General features: G+C 45.5%; 1 protein-coding gene across 6 annotated transcripts in view; it reads right to left on the bottom strand.

The window, feature by feature from the left end:
• REEP1 (receptor accessory protein 1) overlaps nucleotides 1-26,159 on the bottom strand; it is a 122,219-nt gene that overhangs the window by 23,807 nt on the left and 72,253 nt on the right. For all 6 annotated transcript variants that reach the window (XM_047781595.1, XM_047781590.1, XM_047781593.1 and 3 more), the window contains exons 3-5: nucleotides 21,499-21,575; nucleotides 14,902-15,022; nucleotides 10,862-10,975 (exon numbers count right to left, since the gene is read on the bottom strand). In XM_047781595.1, coding sequence (XP_047637551.1) covers nucleotides 10,862-10,975; nucleotides 14,902-15,022; nucleotides 21,499-21,575 — 312 coding nt within the window. The remainder of the gene's footprint in view (nucleotides 1-10,861; nucleotides 10,976-14,901; nucleotides 15,023-21,498; nucleotides 21,576-26,159) is intronic.

Here is a 26,159-nt window from a genome sequence, read left to right as displayed (position 1 = left end):
TAAAGAAGCTATCTTTGTATCTTCAGGTAACCTGTGGCCTTCCCTCTCCTGCGTGGAAGTCCAGCCTGCCCTGAGCCTTTGCTAGAGGCCTCCTTCTGTGTATTAATGCAGCTTCTTACTTCCTAGAAGTGTTGAGATAAGACTGTCAGAAGAGCAGGCAGACAACCCTGAAAATCCCCAGGGCTGGGAATGGCTCTAAAATCCTCTCACAGGCACACAGTCCTCAGGGCCTGGGGTTGTGGTCCTAGTAGAACATGCTCAGGAGCGTGTGGAGGGGAAGGGCCGTGGGTGATGCAGGGAACACAGCGCCGGGGACTGGAGTCTTGCTCTGAGCCCAGCACAGCCACTAACAGTAGTGTGACCCTGGGCAGGTGGCTCAGCATCGGACCTCAGTGTCCGTTCCCACCCCCTCCCTGTCCCCTGTGCAGTAAGGGGCTATGGATGGATGGTGGCATCTAAGACTGCTTCCTGCCCTAACAAGCCATTTGGGGATATTCCTCTCTCTCTGTGGGGGTTGGGGGTGGCAGCTCACGTGTTATATAGCAGCTGCCCCTCAGCACGTGGTCACCTCTAGGCTCAAGAGGAGGAGGAAGGTGGGCCCGGAGCAATGAGGGACCCAAAGCCCAGGGTGGGAGAGGAGCTTGCCTGAGGCCACACAACACAGGCAAGGTGGACAGGGAGGGACGAGAGCACAGGAATACCCCAACTGTGCTCACACTGTCCCACTGAAGAGAAAAGACCAGGAGAGACCCACAGGAGCAGGAGGGAGCCTCCTCTCCAGAAGAGGCTGTACTGTTCTCTTTTCTTTTTCTTTTTTTGCTTTTTAGGGCTGCATTCATGGCATATGGGAGTTCCCAGGCTAGGGGTGGAATCAGAGCTGCAGCTGCCGGCCTACACCACAGCCACAGCAATGCCAGATCCGAGCTGCATCTTCGACCTACACCACAGCTTTCAGCAACACCGGATCCTTAACCCACTGAGTGAGTCTAGGGATGGAACGCACATCCTCATGGATGCTAGTCAGGTTCTTAACCAGCGAGAGTTTGAATTGCAAGTAACTTCCCAATGCTAGTATCTACCTTGTTTCCTTTATCTGGTTCAACAGTGAGCAAAGATCATGATCAACCTCAGAGAGCAAACTGACATAAGAGAAGTGAACAATGGGCAGCCTTTATTAAGCACTCGGTCGAGGTCTGCACCCTGGGAAGTCTCTATGGACATCGCCTCATGACCATTTGGTGGCAGGCACCATTATCATGCCCATTTTGCAGGTGAAGGAGCTGAGGCTCACAGAGATGCAACAGCAAGTGAAGGAGCTGGGATTTTTAACCCGGATTGGTTTATTTCTAAAGCCCACAATTGCTGCTAAACATGACTCTCATGGCTGAGAGAGCTACAAATATGAACAGCCATCCCTCATTCCTGTACCATTTACTGACTACTTAGCAAGGGTACAGATAAGACATGGCTATAAATGACTATAAAGAGGTCCACTGGGGGACCAAGAAGTGAGAGAACAGTTCCACCAGGAAGGCAAGGAGGCTGCTATGGAGGAGGCGGATTTTGCCCTTGAAAGGCAGACAGGATTGCAAACAGGTGGGAACAGGGGCAGATGAAGAACCAGCATTAGTAGAGGCAGGAAAGAGACAATTCTATCAATAGCACACAGAGTTGCTATTTCTAGGACAGCACAGAAGATGGCGCTATGAGTACAGTCCAAGCACCAGAGAAGTCAGGAGAGAAAGCTGGGAATCAGGGCCCGACTGAACAGCCTCTAACAGGAAGCCACTTAATGTGGCTACTGCAATGATCCAAGCTAGAGTAAGACTTGAGGAGTAAGTTGGAGGAAAGAGGGGCATGATTGAGATTTGGAGCTTTGGGGGCCAGAGAGGATGGTGATTTCATTCTCATCAGAAAGTTAGGACATGGAGTTCCTTTCGTGGCACAGTGGTTAACGAATCTGACTAGGAACCATGAGGTTGTGGGTTCGGTCCCTGGCTTTGCTCAGTGGGTTGGGGATCCAGTGTTGCCGTGAGCTGTGGTGTGGGTTGCAGACACGGCTCAGATCCCACGTTGCTCTGGCTCTGGCATAGGCCAGCAGCTACAGCTCCAATTAGACCCCTAGCCTGGTAATCTCCATGTGCCGAGGGAGCGGCCCTAGAAAAGGCAAAAAAAAAAAAAAGAAAGAAAAGAAAACAAGAAAGTTAGGACATAAGAGGAGGGGCAGACTTGGAGTTCAGGGAACTGCTGATTCCAGGTTCCCCGGGAGACAGGGAGGAGATGTCCAGAGAACCAGAAACACTGGACTTGAGACCCGGGCAGAGGAAGTGATCTGGGAATCAGATGCATCAGGTGAAGCTGAAGGTGAGGGAAAGGATGAGATGGCTCTGGGAGGAAAAGGAGGGCCAGGCAGGTCCCTGAAGAATCCCACCAACACTAAGGGAGAAGACGGAAGGGAAGGGTCAGGGACAAGGTGACCAAGAAGGTGCTGTCACTACAGCCAAGAAACAGCTCTTCCCGCTCTTGGAGATCCTAAAAACGCTTTCTCAGACCTCCTAGGTTCATCCAGGCTCTTCCCAGGAGAGGGCAGGTGGGCTCCTCTCTTTCCACTGGGACCCTTGGTGCATCCAGCTACATATAATCTCCATGGGCAAACTTGGACAGAGATGGGCAACAGGGCAAGTAATGTCAGACCAGCAGCTCCACGTGGGTGCTGGCCCTTCCTCTTCAGCTGATTTGTGAGGCCAAGTCTTTGTTTTACCTCTTTTTTTTTTGGCCTTGGCTTGCAGCAGATTGATGTGCAATCTCAGTTCCCAGACCTGAGATCAGTGTCCAGACCAGGGATTGAGACAGGCTGCAGCAGTGAAAGTGCCAAATCCTAACCACTAGACCACCAGGGAACTCCCTCTCTCTTATTGCTTTGTTTTGTTTTGCTTTTTAGGGCCACAACTGAGGCACATGGAAGTTCCCAGGCTATGGGTTGAATCAGAATTACAGCTGCCAGCCTACACCACAGCCATAGCAATGCAGGATCTGAGCTTTGTCTACAACCTACACCACAGCTCACGGCAATGTTGGATCCTTAACTCATTGAGCGAGGCCAGGGATCGAACTAGCATCCTCATGGAAACTAGTCGGGTGCGTTACAGCTGAGCCACCACAGGAACTCCTTGTTTGTTTTAATCCACCTCACCGTCTATGGTGTGGAGCAAGGTGAGGTAACATTCCAAGCGGAAAGGGGTGAGAATGACAGGGCAATGAAACAAAGCCGAGCGTGATGGAACCACAGTGGACAAGGCTTGCTTGGTTCTGCCTCAGCTTGTTTTGGAAATGAGCTCCCGTGCCAGCTGATTTGTTTAGGAGACTAGAGGGTAGGGAATACTTCCAAATTTTTCCAGCAGGTTGTCCATAACAGTTTAGATAATCTTGGTGTTTAAAAGGGGTTGCTGTGGTGAATTCTAAATATTACTTTTACAACACATAGTCCTCGGCGAAAACAGAAGAAAGAGGGCTAACTTGATGAAAGCTAGCATAGAGGATGGGAAATGTTCCTCTGAGGGGTGAAGGGACAAACATGAGGCATCCTGGAGTGGTAGCCATTGGGATTCTACAGACACAAAGGTTCGAAGCCAGAAAAGGGAGACGAGGGGATAGCAATCTTTTCTTCTTCCTCGGATATACTTCTAAGCTTCAGTGGATACAGGGAGGTTTTACAAAAAGAAAATCAATACCTGTCTTCTGATTAATTGTAAACAGATAGGTCTTTCTTTTCTTTTTTTTCTTTTTTTCTTTTTTTTTTTTGCTAGAAAGAAAACAAAAGATTCTGACTCCAGTCTGGTCAGAAGCTCCAAGTTGTTTGGCTTAGGAACTTTCCAGAAACATCTAGTTCCAAGAATAAACTTCCAGGGTAGTTTGAAAGCAGTATTTTATTCAGTCAAGAGGTTTATTTATTTATCTATTGGGCCATGGATGTAAAAGTTTTCAGGCCAGGGATGGAACCCACACCACAGCAGGGAGCTGAGCTGCTGCAATTACAGTACTGGATCCTTAACCCAGTGAGCCACAAGAGAACTCCAAGGTTCAAATAAGGCAGTGATGGATAAAATATAAGGATCAAAGGGAGAGGGCTTTAAAAAATATAAATATTTATATTGAATGGTTCCGTAGAGTTAATTTTTAAAGCAAAATTGAGTGAGGGTTTTTTTTTTTTTTTTGTCTTTTTAGGGGCACACAGCATATGTTCCCAGGCTAGGGGTTGAATCGGAGCTTCACCACAGCTGATGGCAATACTGGATCCTTAACCCACTGAGTGAGGCCAGGGATTGAACTCAAGTCCTATGGATACTAGTCGGGTTCGTTACCACTGAGCCACCATGGGAACTCCAAGTGGGAGTTTTTTTTAAATGAGCGGGAAACCGCTATAATTTCTCTGTGATATGCCTGGCTGTGCAGATGCTAGGGCTATATGTAATCAAGGCTTGACTATCCCCTAGTGGACACTGACTGTAATTTCAGGCAAAGTACCTGAGCTTTGGCTGCTAAGACAGGAAAGTGGAGGTTATGGTGATGAAGTGGGGCTGGACCAAGGGAGAAATGAAAGCTCCACCCTGAGCCAGGCTGTCGGCTGGGTCTCCATCTCCCGTTTTCCCGATGAACCTCTTATACAAAGGCCCCAAAGGGCTGAGGGAGTAAGGGAGGAGTCCTTGTCAAAGCAGAGAAATGCAGGTGAGAAGGTGGAAATAAAGCAAAGGAGAACACAAGAGACTCAACAGACGGCTTGGGCAGAAATGCCCACCAGAATTTTCTGGGATGGTGGAAACATCCTATACCCGTGCAGCCACCAACCATGCTGGTTGCTGAGGACTTGAGGTAGGGTAAGAGAGGGACTGAACTGCTAAATTAATTTCAATACATTTAAGGTTAAATAGCCACATGTGGCAAGTGGTTACCATTCTGGACAGAGCAGGATTGGAGGCTTCAAAAAGTTTATTCTTCGGATCAATTGATAAGGCTTAATGAGCACAAAACATCAAACAACTTGGTGCTGTTCAGTTACTGTTGTTGTTGTTTTTCCTAAGCAAGAAACAAAAGAAAAGAATCCAGAGCCGACAGCTCACAGTCTAATAGGGAATATCAGATTCTAGGCAGAGGGGGTGGGAGGGTGGGGGAAATACACCCACAGCCTGGGGAGAAGAATCCTTAATTCACAGGATGCCAGCTTCACTTCAAGCGGCTGTCTTAAACAGGTGATTTTAATAATAGTACTGGCACCGCTGGAACTGTTCTAGGGATAGGAGCTCCAGGGAAAGTAAACCAGCGTAATTTTTTCAAGTTATGAGACAAGTAAAAAGCAAGATGATTTACAAAAAAAGAAAAAGAAAACAAAGAAGAGATTGATTTACCAGGCCTGAGAACTGGGCAGGTGGAAGAGATCTAGGATATGGTTCAGATTTCAAGGGGAATCAGAGGGCCTGGATACGACACAGTTTTAAAACTTTTAATCAACTGGTTTTTCTTACTATGGTTTCTTTGTGTGAGAATGTGTTTTGCTTAACTAACGAATCTGTAGAACATTATTTTGTTTCGTTTTGTTTTGTTTGGGGTTTTTTTTTTTTTTTTTTTGGCCAGCCCCACGGCATGCGGAATTCTTGGGCCAGGGATTGAACCCGTGCCACAGCAGTGACCTGAGCTGCTGCTGTGACAACAGTGGATCTTTAACCAGGTGGGCCACCAAGGAACTCCCTCTAGAGCATTATTTATTATTTATTTATTTTTATTATTTTTTTATTTTCTTAGGGCCTCACCTGTAGCACATGGAAGTTCCCAGGCTAGGGGTTAAATTGGAGCTACAGCTGCCGGCCCACACCACAGCCACAGCAACATGGGATCCTAGCCACATCTGCAACCTACACCTCAGCTCACGGCAATGCTAGATCCTTAACTTACTGAGTGAGGCCAAGGATCAAACCCGTATATCCTCATGGTTACTAGCTGAGTTCGTTAACCACTGAGCCACAATGGGGACTCCTAGAGCATTATTTTAATTTTTATTTATTTATTTGCTTTTTAGGACCACACTTGCAGCATATGGAGGTTCCCAGGTTGGGGTCCAATTGGAGCTACGGCTGCCGGCCTACGCTACAGCCACATGCCAGAGCCACAGCAATATCAGATCCGAACCACATCTTCAACCTACACCACAGCTCACAGCAACGCCAGATCCCTAACCCACTGAGCAAGGCCAGGGATCGAACCCACAACCTCATGGTTCCTAGTCAGATTCACTTCCACTGAGCCATGACAGGAACATTATTTTATTTTATTTTTGTCTTTTTGCCTTTCTTAGGGCCACTCCCACAGCATATGGAGGTTCCCAGGCTAGGGGTCTAATCAGAGCTTTTAGCCACTGGCCTACACCAGAGCCACAGCAACTCGGGATCTGAGCCGCGTCTGCAACCTACACCACAGCTCACGGCAATGCCGGATCATTAACCCACTGAGCAGGCCAGGGATCGAATCCACAACCTCATGGTTCTTAGTCGGGTTTGTTAACCACTGAGGCACGACGGGAACTCCAGGAACATTATTTTTAAAAAGAGATTCCCAATTCTAAAAAAGATGTGGGGCTCAATTTTCCCTCTGGGTGGACTTACTGTTGAGGAAACAGCTGTTATCTAAGGGCAGAGCCAGCCAAAAGACTAGGGACACTTAGAAAGAAGGCACTAGAGAAGTGTGCCCAGGAAGGAGACAGAGTAGTTTTCACTGAAAGCAAAGATGCATCACTACTTTCCAAGGGTGCAAGGATTAGACCTTGGGAGAAACTGGAGTGGGGGGTGAGGTAGGGGAGGGGGTTAATAGGCTTGGGGAGAAATTTCCAATATGCAATTTTTTGGTTTTAGCTTTCTAGTTCTGTCTTTTTTTTTTTTTTTTTTTTTTTTTGGTCTTTTTAGGGCCATACCTGAGGCATGTGGAAATTCCCAGGCTAGGGGTCGATTTGGAGCTGCAGTCGCCAGCCTACGCCACAGCCATAGCAATGCCAGATCTGAGTTGCCTCTGTGACCTACATAGCAGCTTGTGGCAATGCCGGATCCTTAACACACTGAGCGAGGACAGGGATCGAACTTGCATCCTCATGGATACTGTGTTGAGTTCTTAACCCACTGAGCCACAATGGGAACTCCAGACAGGGTGTCTTTTATTCACAAAATTTCTTTGTTCTGGTTTAGGACTCAGCTTTCTCATTCTCAAGGTTAATGCTTCTAAGGAGTTAAATCTGCATCCTAGGAATGTTAAAGAAGTTAACTGCTTTAACCCTGAGCACCTGTGGTTTACGGTTCTGGATGGGGCCTCAGGCAGTGACCCGAACAGAGCTGACTGTTTAAAAATCATCTGGGGAACTTGTTAAAAATAGAGATTCAAGGGCCCGCTGCCTGAAATTCTGATTCAGCACATCTGAGAATCTATTTAAAAAAGAAAAACAAAGCTTCCCAGGTGGTGTGGACACTAAAGCCAAATTTGAACCCACTGGTGAAATTATCATCCCATGACCTCTGCCTGGAGTGGTCCACTGTTGCTATAGAAACCACTGATTTACCCCTCAGCCAGACAGAATTTAGTTGTTCTTTTTTTAAACTACACCTGTTTCAAAAATAGAGGGCACCGAATCTGAAAAAGTATATACATGGACAACTGAATCACTGCTGTACACTTGAAACTAACACAATATGGTAAATTAACTATACTTCAATTAAAAATAAATAAATTAAAAATAGAGGGTGGAGTTCCTGTTGTGGCTCAGTGGTAATGAACCCAACTAGTATCAATGAGGATGAGGGTTCCATCCCTGGCCTCACTCAGTGGGTTAAGGATCAGGTATTGCCGTGAGCTGTGGTGTAGGTTGCAGATGTGGCTCAGATCCCGTGTTGCTATGACTATGGTACAGGCTGGAGCTGCCACTCCAGTTCAACCCCTAGCCTGGGAACGTCCATATGCCATGGGTGTGGCCCTAAAAAGAAAAAATAAGTAAATAAATAAGTAAAATAAGATAAAAATAGAGGGCATTATTTTGGAGAGAGAAGAGTATTTTTCTTTCTCAAGATATTTTGAGAGGAAAAGCAAAGCCCCCACTAGGCATTAGGAATTTTCTCATCTGAAACCCAATTTAGCAGGAAGCAGGCACCCCTTACGACTTGAGTCCAACTAGGAAGAACTAATGAGCAGTTATTTTCTGGGACAAGATTCAGACTGGCTGGAGCTTCCTTCAGGTTAGCTGTTGTAAGGTGCCCAGCTGAAGGCCTGGGCACACGGGCTTCCTCTGTGGTCAGAGGGGATGGTGGTGACTGGCCAAGATGGTGTCAAAACTCGGGAGACTCCAGCCTGAGGTAGACCTGGAAAAGGATGGCCCTGGGGAATTACCAACAGAATAAAATTTACACTTGTGGCAGAGTGGCCAGGTGACCATCACTGAGCCACCCTAAGAAATATACCACACTGAGGCCCTATGAGCTGAGGAAAGAGCAGTGGTAACCTGTCTTCCTTTAGGTGCAGAAGCAGAGAAGATAGGGTGAAAAGAAAGGCCTGGGAGAAGGCTTCTGAAGCTTTAGGTGGCAAAGGTGTCCTCATGAATCCAGAATTTAGCAACTCTGAATTCTCTTTTCTTTCAACTTAAACTCAAAAGCATAAAGTGATTCCATCTCAAACAGAAGGATCTTGGAATTCAATGCTCTTCACAAAACCTGATACATCGCCTTCAGATACTAAAGCAGAATTTCCCCTCCAAAGATACGAACTGGATCCATTGGCTTGCCAACAATTACTGTACTAAGGTGGGCAGGGCCCCTCCAGGTACCAGCGGGACACTTCACTATGGTTCTGTGTCACAGAGGGAACTGGTCCTTCTCTGAAATGGGAATCATCCCCTTTTGGTTTTCCAGCCTCCCCAGCAGCCTTTGTCTGCAGAACTCCTTGACTTCAGGTGGAAATTGCTTTATAAACACTTGGCCCCGTGTCTAAGTCTTTCTCTAGGAAATGCTCCTAGGTATTCCCGTTGCGGCTCAGTGGAAATGAATCTGGCTAGTAACCATGGGGATGCAGGTTTAATCCCTGGCCTTGCTCAGTGGGTTAAGGATCCAGCATTGCCATGAGCTGTGGTGTAGGTCACAGATGAAGCTTGGATCCTGACTTGCTGTGGCTGTGGTGTAGGCCGGCAGCTGTAGCTCTGATTCGATCCCTAGCCTGCGAACCTCCATATGCCGCTAGTGTGGCCCTTAAAAAAAAAGCAAAAAAAAGAAATGCTCCTAAAGAGACTCTCCCAGGTTCAGGGCCCAGAAAATCCAGCTCAGCTCTCTGCCCCAGCTGGCTGTTGGCACCCTCCATCGTACCATCCACCAGAAGCCCATGGAGCATCAAGATCTCTATCAATTACCCTCTTCCTATTTTTTTTCCTTTCTTTTTAGGGCCACCCCTGCATATGGAAATTCCCAGACTGGGGGTCAAATTGGAGCTGCAGCTGCAGGCCTATGCCAACGCAAGATATGAACTGCACCTGTGACCTATGCCACAGCTTGCGGCAACACCAGATCTGTAACCTATTTTTTTTTTTTTTTTCAGATCTGTAACCTATTTAGTGAGGCCAGGGATCAAACCTGCTTCTTCCTGGATACTAGTCAGATTCTTAACCTACTGAGCCACAACAGGAACTCCTCAATCATCCTCTTCCAAACCCTTTCATGGTTCTACCATTTCTTTCTCCCAAACCCTCCCCTGGCCATCACCTCCCAACCACTGTGTCTTCCCAAATACTAGCATCACTGTCTTTCTTTCCCCTCCAGGCAAGTGCAGACCCCTACTCCACATGTGGGCTTCAGGAAAGTGGCAGTCATCTGGAAACACTGGGGCAGTTGGCTAAATTTCCTCTAAGAGTAAAGATCTACCAATTTTATTTTTCAGAACTGAGCACGTAATGAGAAACTGGCACAATGACAAGGAGAATGTGATGGGAGAAGAATTTAGAAGGAACCCAGAGGAAACCTGAACAGGGCTGAGTGAAGGAGAGAAGGAAGTAATTGCTTACATCCCAATATCCCTCAAGACCGGCACTTATGTCGAACCTCCTCTACCCCTGGTTACTGCTGATACACACATCACTGTCCTCCACATTTGAACCACTCAGCTTATTCTGGGACCCTGGGTTCATTCCTCTGGATCTGCTGGGCCACCCATGGGTGGAGCCCACCCACTCACTCAGGGAAGACTCTGCATCTGTCTATGTAGGTGACTTTTCCAGTGCATCTTGGGAAACTGCAGAAAGAGCTCAGTCCCTCCCCTTCCCATCCCTTTTCTCTTTGCCCTAGGCTTAAGCTCCGTGTAATTTAGAGGTTCTTTTTTTTTTTTTTTTGGTCTTTTTAGGGCTGCACCTGCAGCATATGGACGTTCCCAGGCTATGGGTTGAATTGGAGCTGTAGCCAGAGCCACAGCAACACCAGATCCAAGCCTCGTCTGCAACCTACAGCAGAGCTCACAGCAACGCTGGATCCTTAACCCACTGAGCGAGGCCAGGGATCGAACCCGAAACCTCATGGTTCCTAGGCAGATTCGTTAACCACTGTGCCATGACAGGAACTCCAAATTCAGAGGTTCTTAACAAGAGACCCATAGATGGGGCACAGGGCTCTGGGAACCTCTCACCATTGCACAAATCATTTGTGTGTGTGTGCTTGAGTGCAGTTTTCTGCAGGCAAGATTCACCATTATTTCCATCAGATTTTCAATGGGATCCCGAACAGGATGAGGAACCTGTGCTTGGTCCTTAGCCTGTCCCTGATGGAGCTGCAGCCATGGTGGTCAGGTCCTGGCACTGTACCTTGGAAGCAGCCATCACTGCCGCCGTGGCGGCCACATTCAAGCCTCGCTTCCCGAAGTGCACAAGGGCGTCGTAACTTCGGTCTTTTGCTTGGACCAGGCAATCATCGATTTCCTGTCAAAGGAAAACAGAGGCACCACTGAGTTGGAAGTTTCAAATAAATCTCTGTTCTTTCTCCCGTCTCCCGAGCGCTGAACTTGGCCATGTGCCCCAACACAGGTTTCTTTTTTTTCTTTTTTTCTTTTTCTTTTTTGGCCACACCAAGGCATTTGGAATTTCTGGGCCAGGGATCAGATCCAAACCACAACTGCAAGCTATGCAAGTGTGGCAACACTGGATCCTTAAAGCCACTGTGCTGGGCCAAGGATCGAACTTGTGTCCTGGTGCTGCAGAGATGCTGTTCATTCCATTGTGCCACAGCGGAAACACCCCAAACACTGACTCTTGCTGGTACTGCCACTAACTAGCTGTCAGACATGGGCAGGTACTTAACCTGTAGTTTTACCTTCTGAAAAATGAGGACAGCATAGCACCTAACTCGTGGAGCACAGTGAGAACTACATGAGATCATTCCAGGAAAGCACCTGACACAGTGGCTGGTTTCAATAAGCACTGCCATCTTTCTTATCTCAAGGGGGTCAGGCCCTGGCAGCTCTAAAATTCTATTATTCCATAGCTATTTCATACTGTATCCAAATCCATGTGTATATGGATGGGAGAAATTAGGACACAGAAAGAGACAGGTGTTGTTTTTGTTGATGGGGAAGATCACTGCACAGGTAATAAAATAAAGGTAATAAAATAAAAGCAGAAATTAGAAGTCAGCCAGCATCATACCACAAGGTAAAGGTGAGGTGGGCAAGAGGACTGAGGTCTACTTCCAGGGCCAAAACCATGTATCATATTGGTTTTGTTCAAATTTGAGTCAACTCTGGCTCATTCTTTTGGTTTGGGTTTGGTTGTTTTGCTGTCATTGTTTTGAGTAAATAGCTGTTTTTTGTTTTGTTTTGTCTTTTTGCCTTTTCTAGGGCTGCACCTGTGGCATATGGAGGTTCCCAGGCTAGGGGTCTTATCAGAGCTGTAGCCGCCGGCCTACGCCAGAGCCACAGCAACTCGGGATCTGAGCCGCGTCTGCAACCTACACCACAGCTCACGGCCACGCCGGATCGTTAACCCACTGAGCAAGGGCAGGGACCGAACCTGCAACCTCATGGTTCCTAGTCGGATTCGTTAACCACTGAGCCACAACGGGAACTCCCACAAATAGCCATTTTGTAATCAGAGAAGCTCCTTGCACGGGTTCAGTTAATGACACTTGGCCTCTGTCTCCTTTGAAGTTCAGCACACCAGTGCACTTCCTCCACCTTGAGGTGCACAGGTGGGCAGTCAACCCCCTGCTTGGTCTTTGTTTCTACTTCCTCGGGAAGTCACAACACTGTTTTCACTGGGACCCCTGACTGACTCTGGAAGTGATTCTTGGCAGCTCTTAAGAGTCAGTCACAGTCAATGGTAATGACATTGGCAGCTTCAGGCTAAGGCCAGTGTTTGGAGAAAGGGAAGTAGGAAGAGTGGAGATTTGATAACCAGGTCAAGACAGTAATTACCGTTCCTCAAAATCACCCTCTGTGATAGGAAGTGTTGTGTCCTAGTTCCCAAAGGGATTCTCCCCAGTAGCCTGCTCATCCCACCGATATCCCAAAACCTTCCCCTAGAACCCAAAGTATCCAACTTTTGGAAACAACAGAAATGAATATGTCAAGCCACCCATAGCACTCTTAATTCATGTTGTAGAATTCTACTGCACAAGCAGTTTAGAAAATCATATAATATCATTAGTGAATCATACAATATTAGACCCAATAATCCCACTCTTGAGAATTCATCCTAAGAAAATAAGTCAAAAGAAGGGACTGTACACTACATGGGGTGATATTCATGGGTCATTATGAAGGCCAAGTGGAAGAGGATGATGTGCAAACATGACTAAGATCTCAGGACAGAAATATGTATCTGTTCCATTTTTTTATTGCTCTTTGGTTTGAGGTTTTTGTGGGGGGGGGACTCTTAAAATTTTACTTTAAGGAAATGTTACATAGATTGTATTACATAGAAAAAGGAGCTATCGGGGAGTTCCCAACATGGCTCAGTGGTTAACAAATCCCACTATGAACCATGAGGTTGCAGGTTTGATCCCTGGCCTCGCTCAGGGGGTTAAGGGTCCGGCGTTGCCGTGAGCTGTGATATAGGTCACAGAGGCAGCTCGGATCTCGTGTTGCTGTGGCTCTGGCACAGGCTGGTGGCTACAGCTGCGATTAGACCCCTAGCCTGGGAACCTCCATATGCCGCGGGTGCGGCCCTGGAAAAGACACACACACACACACACACACACACACACACACACACAAAAGGAGCTACCAAACAAATTAATAAACTAGAGGTCAAGTTTATTTTAATGGTCTTTCCATTTATTACTATGTGAAGCCTTAACGAAACAATGGAACACTCTGTTGGAAAAGAAATCCAGCAAATTAGGTTCAATGGAGATGTTAAACAAAAAATGATTTTATAGACAGTGACCATATCTTATAAGTAGCTTAAATTTCTTTTCAAGAAGTTTAAGTTGTAATTTCCTCCTTAAATCCTAGTTAGTTATTGTTGTTCTTCCTGCAATTTCTCCTTATCTTATTTTTCCATCTCTGACATTCATTAGGCAAATCTATATTTTCATTTAAGGATATTTGTAAGTACTTTGAAGTAAAACAAACACAAATGGTAAGTAGCATGAAACATATTATTATGACTATCCTCATTAATGCCTATCAACTGATAATTACTAAAATAGCAGATATTTAATTGGTAGTGTATATTTTATCACTGAACAATAAAACAAACATTATTATTAGAAATTCATTATATTCCAGTCTCTTTAGTAGCTATCTGGGTATAGATTTGTCATTTAACCTCTCTAGGCTTCAATTTTCCTATTTATGTTAAGTTTTTAAAATTTTGGGAGGAAGTTTTCTTGTGGTGCAGTGGATTAAGGATCTGGCATTGTCACCTCAGCATCTTCGGTCGCTGCTGGGGTGCAGGTTCGATCCCTGGCCCAGAAACTTCCTACATGCCAAGGGTGTGGCCAAAAAAAATCATGTGTGAAAGAAATAAAAGATTTTTTCTAATAGTCTACATTAAAATCCTCTCTGCAAAAAGATAGGGGGTAACCCTGATAAAAGGAAGGAAATTCAGTTTGGAGAGATGAATTATGAGTGAATCTTTTCTTTCTTCTTTCTTTCTCTTCTTTTTTTTTTTTTTGTCTTTTTGCCTTTTCTAGGGCTGCTTCCGAGGCATATGGAGGCTCCCAGGCTAGGGGTCTAATCGGAGCTGTAGCTGCCGGCTTACTCCAGAGCCACAGCAACGCAGGATCCGAGCTGCACCTGCAACCCACAAAACAGCGCCAAGACGGGAAGTCCGAGTGAATCTTTTCTGTCTTTTGCTTCAATGTATGGAAATGTTTTACAACATTTGTGTTTTACAATGAATAATGATGAATAATATCTTGAGAATTTTACCACGATATCTAAACAGGTCAGAAAAGTTGACTTAGGAGTTCCCGTCGTGGCGCAGTGGTTAATGAATCCGACTAGGAACCATGAGGTTGCGGGTTCAGTCCCTGCCCTTGCTCAGTGGGTTAAGGATCTGGCGTTGCCGTGAGCTGTGGTGTAGGTTGCAGATGCGGCTCGGATCCTGCGTTGCTGTGGCTCTGGCGTAGGCCGGCGGCTGCAGCTCCGATTAGACCCCTAGCCTGGGAACCTCCATATGCCGCGGGAGCGGCCCAAGAAATAGCAACAACAACAACAAAAGACAAAAAAAAATTGACTTAAAAAGAAAGATCAGAAGGAATAACTTTGGCGGGCAGGGGCGGGGGGCAAATAAGAGCTAATTGAAAGTGTCCTGCAATAAAATAATCTGCCTTTTAAAAAAAATCACTTTTTAAAAGTTTTTCACCCACTGGAAGGAATGAAAGTCAGAGCAAGATAAATTACCTTTTCTTTTGAAGACAGCGTGGGATGTACAAACTTCCTGTAGAGGAGGCTGGAGCCTTTTGTGTAAGGAGACAGCAACCAGGCTACAAATGCTATTTTTAGTTCATAATAGAATGGAAACCTGGAGAGAGATGAGAAAATACACATTCTGTCAGGTTCTCACCAACACCACCCTGAGCCTATGAAAGGCAAGACCTCGCACAGACACCTCTCCCACCTGCACGAGGGCCACCTGGCCCCCAGATTCCCATGAAGGTGTGTGTGTGTGTGTGTGCGTCCGTGCGCGCGCGTGCGCGCGCGCACACACACACACACACACACACACACACACACAGAGACAGCACAAGACAGGGACCTTTTTTTTTTCTTTTTCTTTTTACAGCCACACCTGCAGCACATGGAAGTTCCCAGGCTTGGGGCAGAATCGAAGTTTAAGCTGCCAGCCTACGCCACAGCCACAGCAATGTGAGATCTGAGCCAGACTGGCAGAGCATGCCACACTTGCAAAAATGCCAGATCCTTAACCCACTGAGCAAGGCCTCACAGAGAACATGTCAGGTCCTTAACCCACTAAGCCACAATGGGAACTCCCGGGGCCTCTTCTGAAAAAAGATTCATGTTTTCTTTCATTTCCAAGCAAGCCATGGACCCAGGGTCCCTCTAGCAGTCACCCTCTAACCATGCCTGAGGACAGCAGGCACTTCCTGCTACTCTCTGCTCATTTCGGTTGGAGCCCAGGCTCCCATAGGTCTGAATGCCACATCTACCCGCATCCAAGTTCCCAGTCATTCATTTTTCACTCAAGGTCAAGAAGGCACAAACACCTGGAGAATTCATAGCAGGGACCTGACAAAAGTATCTTTGGAGTTTCCTGATTGTCTAGTGGTTAGGGTTTGGTACTTTCGCTGCTGCAGCCTGGGTTTAATCCCCAGTCTGGGAATTGAGATCCCACATCAGGCTGCTACACACTGTGGCCAAAAAAAAAAAAGAAAGAAACTCCAGACTGAGAATAATGCCTCCCCTTCTTGGTCCCAAAAATAGGTAAGGACAGGGGCCCAGTTCTTGCCAGGAAAGAGGATGCCTCTTATCCTGCTCAAATCATTGGCAGGCAAAAAGGTCTCAATTTTTTTGGTGCCAAGAGAAAGAGGAGTTCAGGGTGCAGGTAAACTAAATTCTGAAGTTTAAAGTCCTGCATATCATTCATTATGCACCCTATAAACACTTAACAGGGTACCCGTCCATGGAGCTGGTGCGGAGCACGAAGGAGATGATGGGGTGGGGCGGGTAAAGAAGACTGATCCCTTGGAGTTCCCGTTGTGGCGCAGTGGTTAACGAATCTGACTAGGAACCGTGAGGTTGCAGGTTCGATCCCTGGCCTTGCTCAGTGGGTTAAGGATCCCGCATTGCTATGGCTGTGGCGTAGGCCGGTGGCTATAGCTCCGATTAGACCCCTAGCCTGGGAACCACCATATGCCTCGGGAGCAGCCCTAGAAATGGCCGGGGGGAAAAAAAAAAAAAAAAAAAAAAAGAAGACTGATCTCTGATCTCTTGGAGCTTCCAGTCTAGCAGGAAACATAGAAGAGGTTCTGGCATCCTTGGAACTGACAGTCCATTCAGGGAAGCAGAGATAGCTCAAATAATCACAAATAATATAGAATAGCAACCTGGGAGAAGTGCCATCATAGGCCTCTGCTAACCCATGTGGTGCCTTTGTGTTTTTGAGAAAAAGCCAGGGCCTGGATGCATTTCTATGAGCACAACTTGCAAATGGAGCTCCACCTGAATTTCAGCTCCATTTGCCTCCTTGGCCAGATATCTTGTGCCATGAACAACCTGTGCAACTGTACTTGGCAGGCCTGATGTGTGTTGACCATGTCTTTGTTTTCTGTATTCTATGTTTTGACACCTTGGGGCCTTGCTGACTCTGGAGAGACTGTTTCCCCCCCCCCCTCCCCGCCCCCCCCCCCCCCCCCCCCCGCCGTGGGAACCACAACATAGGCTCCTGCCCACACTTCCTGCCTCTGCCTCCTGATCGTGCTTCCCCATGTGGCCCTGTGTGGCAGGCTGTGCCTCTGGGAATCTGTGAATTATTCCTTCATGACAGTCATTTCTGTGTCTGCATGTCTTCTCAAACCATATGAAAGCAAATCCTGAGTACCTTAAAATATAATGCTATGAGGGGAAAATGATACCTGGGCTAGTCTGAAGAATAAAAAAGTAACCTCCTCCCGGGCATCCTCCTTGATGAGAGAGCAAAAACAAAGTGCGATTTCTATCAAGTCACTTCAGAGCCTTTTAACTCTCACATAAGTCCAATCAGCAGCTCTACCCTCTTTTCCTTCTGAGGCTCCCAGTCCGCTGCCTTCTGCTTCTGGCAGACCCTTCTTGAGTATTTCCTCAGCAACTGTCAAGACTGTTTAGTGTTTCACAGCCAGAAAAGAGACGGGGCTGAAGGACAAGAGGTGTGATTCTCCTACAGTTGAACACTCATGATTAATAATGGAGGTTATTTTGTCTTGAAAGTAAGGTTTTTTTTTGTTTTGTTTTTTTTTTGGTCTTTTTGTTTTTCTAGGGCCACTCCCTCAGCACATGGAGGTTCCCAGGCTAGGGGTCTAATCGGAGCTGTAGCCACCGGCCTATGCCAGAGCCACAGCAACGCGAGATCCGAGCCGCGTCTGTGACCTACACCACAGCTCACGGCAACGCCGGATCCTTAACCCACTGAGCAAGACCAGGGGTGGAACCTGCAACGTCATGGTTCATAGTCGGATTCGTTAACCACTGAGCCATCACAGGAACTCCTTGAAAGTATTTGGCAGAGAATCTGGCAAGCTCAGGAATCAATGCAAGGTACACAAACCATCCACGCGAATCTGGTGCACTGCAATTCTTTAGTTTATTACGTAAAAGATGTATTTTTTAAAAAGTAGGTCATGTAGGCACATAGTTTAAAAAATTCAAGGAGTTCAAAAGTGTACATGACAAAGAGTCTCCTTCCCATCCTGGATGCTTTTCCAAAAGCACAAACATCACCAGTTTCTTGTGCATCCTTCCAGAAGTGGACTCAGGCTAAGATATACAATCATACAGGATATATGACTCCCATAATCCCCCTGCCCCCACCCCACCCCCGACTCACACAGTAGCATCCTCTGGTCCCCTCCTACACCTTGCTTCCTCCTACCAGGAGGCTTGGATCTTGTGTTGCCATGGCTACAGTGTAGGCTGGTGGGTGCAGCTCCAATTCAACCCCTAGCCCCAGAACTTCCATATGCCTCAGTGTGACCTTAAAAAGACAGATGGTCTTCTTGTGGCAGTCAGCATTCTGAACCCATGACCTTCTTCCCTAAGTTACCCCCAAAATAAGTTACCTCACATGGCAAAAGGGATTCTACAGATGTAATTAAAGTAATTAATCGGAGTTCCCATCGTGGCGCAGTGGTTAACGAATCCGACTAGGAACCATGAGGTTGCGGGTTCGGTCCCTGGCCTTGCTCAGTGGGTTAACGATCCGGCATTGCCGTGAGCTGTGGTGTAGGTTGCAGACGCGGCTCGGATCCCGCGTTGCTGTGGCTCTGGCGTAGGCCGGTGGCTACAGCTCCGATTGGACCCCTAGCCTGGGAACCTCCATGTGCCGAAGGAGTGGCCCAAGAAATAGCAACAACAACAATAACAACAACAACAACAATAAATAAATAAATAAAGTAATTAATCAACTGACTTTTAAGACAGGGAGGAGTTCCCATCACAGTGGAGGGAAAACGAATCCGACTAGAAACCATAAGGTTGTGGGTTTGATCCCAGGCCTTGCTCAGTGGGTTAAGGATCCAGTGTTGCCGTGAGCTGTGGTGTAGGTTGTAGATGCAGCTTGGATCTGGCGTTGCTGTGGCTGTGGTGTAGGCCGGCAGCTACAGCTCTGATTAGACCCCTAGTCTGGGAACCATCATATGCCGTGTGTGCGGCCCTAAAAACAAAAATAAATAAATAAGTAAAATTCTTTTCTTTTTTTTTTTTTTGATCTTTTTGTCTTTTCTAGGGCCGCTTGCATGGCATATGGAGGTTCCCAGGCTAGGGGTCTAATTGGAGCTGTAGCCGCTGGCCTACACCAGAGCCACAGCAACATGGGATCCAAGCCATGTCTACAACCTACCAACCTACACCACAGCTCACGGCAACGCTAGATCCTTAACCCACTGAGCAAGGGCAGGGACCGAACCCGCAACCTCATGCTTTCTAGTCGGATTCGTTAACCACTGAGCCAAGACAGGAACTCCAAAATAATGAAATTATTAAAAAAAAAAAGACAGGGAGATTATACTGGATTACTAGGATGGGCCTAATCTCATTATATGAAATCTTAACAGCAAATGTAGAGATCTTTCTCTGGCAGCTAACAGAAGAAAACAGAGATTCAAAACATGAGAATGATTCAACATGCCACTGCTGGCTTGAAGATGACAGAGTGGCACATGTCAAGGAAATGGGGACCTCAGTCCTACAGCCACAAGGAACTGAATTCAGCCAACAACGTGAATAAGCCTGCAAGTGGAATCTCCCAGAGCCTCCAGATAAAAGCCCAAGCCAAGCCATATTCTGATTTTTGGCCTTTGAGCAGAGGACTTGGTTGACTCTACCTGGACTTCTCACTCACAGAAACTGTGAAAGAATAAGTCTGTATGGTTTTAAGCTGCCAAATTTGTGGTAATCTGTAACGGCAGCAATAGAGAAAAAATACATCTCCCAAATCAAAATCAAATCAATCCCAGAAATAAGTTGTTGGGCACTTATTAGGGATAAGACTCTAAAATTCCAAGGCCATGGATAAAACATACTCTAGCCACCAGGGAAGAGCACATCCAGCATCAGGCAGGATGTCCACCCAGCAAAGAGCAGCAAAGCTGAAATGCTGATACCTGTGGTAAAGAGCCCATGGCACTAACACTATTTCCCCTGATGGTCATGATTGGGGACTGGAGGACAGCAGGAGGTCACCCAGCATCTGATAGAAGGAGGGCATTGTTAAGACAGAAGATGGACCACTAGACGTGCTGGCCATGCGCTTTAGTCAACTACGCAGTCCTCACTGTGTCTGGCCTCATCTCCATGGTATACACAGAAGCCTCCCCAATGTCACTCTGCACAAAATGGGGTCTGCCTTCTAGTGCCAGGCCCCCCAGGGCCTGGGGAAGACAAAAACAGTGCAGCAGAGTTCCATCTCTACTCCCGGCGCCTCAGCCCTGTCTCGAGTCTGCTGTTAATCTGGGCACAGGACAGGGCAGGATGGCACAGGCATATTAAATTAGGTCATCCAGATTCCTTCCTTCCAGCTTGAGGCCGTAATGGCCAAGACATCACTCTCTCCCAGTGGACATGAAAGCCAGGTTCCTCCAGGGGAAAAACTGCATGCTGAGGTCATGAAGGTCATTGACCCAAGACAGGACTCAGTGAGGTGATGTTCAGAGAAGTGAGTGTCTTTGACCCAGGACATCCTAGAGGGTAAGTCTAATCCTTTTTGGGTAAGAACTTTCTTTTTCCAAAATGGAAATATCTTTATTATTTTCTCCAATGATATTTGATCATGGTAAAACATTCATACAATACAGCAAATATTGTATGAAATGAAACAACCCCCTGATCCCAAGTTGCAGAAATAACCTTGGTTAACTGATGAATATTTGCCACACTATCTTTAGTACATGTTCACATGTGCACAAACTCAGACCCATTAGATATAAACATAATGTAAAAATGAAAAAAAAAAAGAAAAAAAATAGATCTATTTATGCTTACATGAAAGCATTTCAAAAATAAACTTAAGGAGTTCCCGTTGTGGCTCAGTGGTTAACGAATCCGACTAGGAACCATGAGGTTGCAGGTTCGGTCCCTGCCCTTGCTCAGTGGGTTAACGATCCGGCGTTGCCGTGAGCTGTGGTGTAGGTTGCAGACGTGGCTCGGATCCCGCGTTGCTGTGGCTCTGGCGTAGGCCAGTGGCTACAGCTCCGATTCAACCCCTAGCCTGGGAACCTCCACATGCTGCCAGAGCAGCCCTAGAAAAGGCAAAAAGACAAAAATAAATAAATAAATGAACTTAAGAAACAAAGTGTGAACTGTTAGGTATACTGTAGTACTATTGCTTTAAAAAAAGCAAACGTATGCATGTATGTGTATATACACACACACACACACACACACACACACACACACACATTCTTTGAAAGTATGTACAACTATGAAAAGCAGTAATGGTGAGAATGAATAGTGTAAGAAACTTAGTTTTCTTGCACACGTCTGTGTGCTGTTTCTTTCTTTAATTTTTTTAACATATGAACGCTTCTTTACCAACTCTATTAAGTGAGGAACTGTGTTTATCTTGCCCATCATTATACCATTTTAAGAACAATACCTGCTCTTAATAAGGTCATAGAATAAACATTTACTTGAACAACTGTATAGACTAATTGATTGAAATGTCCCAGTTAGCATCTCTGCTTCTCTGCCTTGCAGTAAGGGTTGTGACAGCATTCAGACCTGTCCCACCTCTCCCCAGACACTAGGCAGCATCTTCCTTGGAGAAGTTCTCATTCCTGGAAGACTTACCAACAAAGGAAGATGTCGGTGAATGTCTCTGCTGTGGTGAAAAGTGCAAATATAATCCAGTACATCATCCATTTGACCTGTTGAAAGACAAAGCAACAAAGCTAGCAGAAAAGGTCAAGGATGAATGGCTGCCGACCTGGAGACCAGGCCCCGGCAGGCACACAGAGTCTGTCCAGGCAGTGTGGCCTGCACTGGGAACCCCTTCTCCTGTCCTTCCCCAGGTGGGTCCAGTTCTACTCCAGACCTTGGGGTTGGAAGCAAACAACCGACCCAGGCTCAAGATCAAAGCAGACCTCTGGTGACCTTCGATTGTCCTCAGGTGAGCCAGGGGGACCTGAAGACCAGCAGTGGCTCAGGATTAAGTCAGGTCATTTTTCCAGGACTAACACCAGATGACTAAGGTTTCCAAGCCCCCAGTAGAGGCACACCTTGGCAGGAACTTTAAGCAGGCCAGACTCTCTGAGATGGAATGATGGTAACCACCACTGGTCATTAAAAACCCTCCCCCATGGGAAAGCGCCACAGCCCCTCATAGAAACTGGATCTTTTCTTTTAGGCTCCCCCATGTGACTATACTTTTCCATTTCTACCGTCTCTCTTCCCCACTTGAGGCCTTGGTCCCCTCTCTCCTAAACAACTGCGAGAATCTCCTAACTGCTTTCCTGTCTCTTGGCTTTCCCCTCGGCAATCCACCCTAAAAGCCATTCCCATACTAACCTCGCTAAAGCATGAATTCATCCTACTAATCCCCCATTTAAAATCTTCCAACTGGAGTTCCTGTTATGGCTCAGTGCGTTACAAACACGACTAGTATCCATGAAGATGTGGGTTCGATCCTTGGCCTTGCTCAATGAGTGGGTTAACGACACGACGTTGCTGTGAACTGTGGTGTAGGTCGCAGATGCTGCTCGGATCCCTTGTTGCTAGGGCTGCGGTGTAGGCCAACAGCTGCAGCTCCGAATCAGCCCCTAGCCTGAGAACTTCCATATGCCTCAGGAATGGCCCTAAAAAGAAAAATTTTTAAAAATCTATAAAATCTCCCAGCCTGCAGAATAAAGTCCAAATTCCTTAGTCTTCTCTATCTGGCTTCTGGTAAAGGGGGAGTTTGTATGGGACTAACCCTTCTACCAATAATGACAACAAACGCTGAATAAAAATTTCAAAACAGTGGTTAGAAGGCTATAAAAGCTGGGAGAAACTAGAAGACAAATAGATTCTAAAGTTTATATGGAAGGGCAAAGATTTAAATAGCCAATATTATACTGAAGAAGAAAGTCAGAGAACGGACACTGTCTAACTTCAAGACTTACAAGCTACAATAATCAAGACAGTGTGCTATTAGTGAAACGACATATAAATATATCAAATTTACTATACAAATAGAATTCTGAGTCCCAAAACAGACCACACAAATACAGTCAACTGATCTTTGACAAAGGAGCAAAAGGCAATTCAATGGAAAAAGGATAGTCTTTTCAATAAATGGTACTGGATCAACTGGACATTTGCATTAAAAAAATAGATGTAGGAGTTCCCGTCGTGGCGCAGTGGTTAACGAATCTGACTAGGAACCATGAGGTGGCGGGTTCGGTCCCTGCCCTTGCTCAGTGGGTTAACGATCCGGCGTTGCCGTGAGCTGTGGTGTAGGTTGCAGACGCGGCTCGGATCCCGCGTTGCTGTGGCTCTGGCGTAGGCCGGTGGCTACGGCTCCGATTCAACCCCTAGCCTGGGAACCGCCATGTGCCGCAGGAGCGGCCCAAGAAATAGCAACAACAACAACAACAACAGCAACAACAACAAAAAAGACAAAAGACAAAAAAAAATAGATGTAGGCACTGATCTTACATTGTTCACAAAAATTAATTCAAAATGGTTCACAGACCTAAATGATGGGTACAAAACTATAAAATTTCCAGAAGATAATACAGGAGAAAATTTAGGTGACATGGAGCATGGTGATGAGTCTTTTTATTTATTTTCTTTGTTTTTTCTAGAGTCATTTTTTTTTAGGTAGAAAACTATCATGATCATGTATAAGAGCACCAAATAGGATATAACTTTTCATATAATACATATTACATTTCTAATACTTTTACAATCTAAATCTAAATAGTTTATTGACTCAATAAGATGATACTAAATTTTTTACAGCAGAACAAAAAATCAAAATGAGCTAGACTGTTTTTGAAAAAGAGAATAGGTATCTACCCTAATAGATACCATAATCTACCAAGAGGCTAATAAAATGAGTCTGTTAATTATTCGTACAGAGACAGACCAATTGACCAATGGAGTAGAGAACCCAGAAACAAATCTACATATCTATGGAACTTTGTAATATTATAAATGGGGCATTTCAGATCAGTGGAGAAATGAGAAACTGTCCAATAAATGGAGCTGCAAAAAAATTATACATATGAAGAAAGATGAATTTGGATCTCATTTTGTGTAATATACAAGAAACTTCCAAAAGATTAAAAGCTTAAGTGTAAACTTACAGTCAATTAATCTTTGACAAAGGAGGCAAGAATATAAAATGGGAAAAAGCCCCTTCAGCAAGTGGTGCTGGGAAAACTGGACAGCTGCATGTAAATCAATGAAACTAGAACACACCCTCACACCATGTACAAAAATAAACTCAAAATGGCTGAAAAACTTAAATATAAGACAAGACACCATAAAACTCCTAGAAGGGAACATAGGCAAAACATTCTCTGACATCAACCATACAAATGTTTTCTTAGCTCAGTCACCCAAGGCAATAGAAATACAAACAAAAATAAACAAAGGGACCTAATCAAACTTACAAGCATTTGCACAGCAAAGGAAACTATAAATAAACAAAAAGACAACCTATGGAATGAAGAGTCTCAGTACTTTTGGAATAGCATCAAACAGTCTAATATACATGGAATAGGAATCCCAGAGGAGAGGAAAAAGAGAAATGGACAAAACAATTATTTTAAGAAATACTGACTGACTTGGAATGGACTTACAATGAGATCCTGCTGTGTAGCATTGAGAACTATGTCTAGACACTTAGATTGAAACAGAACAATGGGAGGAAAAAGAATGTATACATGTATGTGTAACTTGGTCCCTATGCTGTACAGCGGAAAAAAACAAAACTAAACTCATAAAAAAAAGAAATACTGACTGAAAATCTCCAAAATTTGACCAAAATGGAGTTCCCGTCATGGCACAGTGGTTAACAAATCCGACTGGGAACCATGGGGTTGTGGTTTCAATCCCTGGCCTTGCTCAGTGGGTTAAGGATCCGGTGTTGCCATGAGCTGTGGTGTAGGTTGCAGACGTGGCTCGGATCCCGTGTTGCTGTGGCTGTGGCGTAGGCTGGTGGCTATGGCTCCAATTAGACCCCTAGCCTGGGAACCTCCATGTGCCGTGGGTGCAGCACTAGAAAAGGCAAAAAGACTAGACTAGACTAGACTAGAATAGAATAAAACAAAATTTGACCAAAATGGCAAACCCACAAAACCAGGGAACCCAGTGAACTCAAAATAAGATAAATAAGAAGAAAATCACACCTAGCCACATCACAGTAAAATTTCTAAGAAACAAAGATAAAAACTTTAAGTGAGGGAGAAAAGATATTCCATACAGGGGAATGACAATAAGAATTATAGCAGCCTCAGAGTTCTTGTCATGGCTCAGCGGTTAATGAACCTGGCTAGTATCCATGATGATGTGGGTTTGATCCCTCGCCCTGCTCAGTGGGTTAAGGATCCAGCATTGCTGTGAGCTGTGGTGTGGGTCACAGATATGGCTCAGATCCCAAGTTGCTATGGCTGTGGCATAGGCTGGTGGCTACAGCTCCAAGTTGACCCCTAGCCTGGGAACCTCCATATACAGTGGGTGCGGCCATAAAAAGACCAAAAAAAAAAAAAAAGAATTATAGCAGCCTTTTTTTTATCAGAAATAATATCAAAAGAAATGGAATAATATCTTTAAAATACAAAAAGAAAACAAAGTGTCAATGTAAAATTCTATACCCAGCAAGAATATCTTTCAAAAATGAAGGCAGTTCTGGCAAACTCTCATCTCAATAATCACATCTCTTAATGTGGCTCAAATAGATTAATCAGAGACCTTCTCTACTTAGAAAAATAAGACAGTCCCCTGGGAACAAGGTTGGCTTAGTCCATCAAAAGAAACTGCTTTCTGAGATACTACATGCTACCAAGGTTACCTTGCAGCAAGGCGGTCTCCTTAACCAGAAGCAAACAAGATCTTGCCCAGCTGTAAAGACCATGGCATACTGGGGCCAGAATCCAGGAATTCCCAACACTGTGTCCAGATATACTGCCAGGAGCCAGAATTACCTCTCTGTAGGCATTTACTTTTTAGTGTTCAAACCATGTTCTAGTATCTTTTGTTAGAAATATCAGAAAATGACAAAAATGATAGAAAAAAATTTTGACAACCCCTAGCTACAAATTTCAGTGAGTCATCTACGCCTGCAGTGCCTACTTTCTCATCCCTCTCTTACTCAGTGTGCTGAATCCATTACATCAAAACTGCCCTCTGGGGGTTCCACTTGGTAATATATTTCAAGGGAGGGTAAGCAACCATTTTTCAGTTTTTCACTTGATTTACTTGACTTTTCAGATGGATTTGAAATTACTACTTGCTGAAAAACTCTC

The sequence above is a fragment of the Phacochoerus africanus genome, chromosome 5, assembly GCF_016906955.1.
Source record: "Phacochoerus africanus isolate WHEZ1 chromosome 5, ROS_Pafr_v1, whole genome shotgun sequence".
Lineage (NCBI taxonomy): Eukaryota > Metazoa > Chordata > Mammalia > Artiodactyla > Suidae > Phacochoerus > Phacochoerus africanus.
This window is presented reverse-complemented; position numbering and strand designations above follow the sequence as displayed.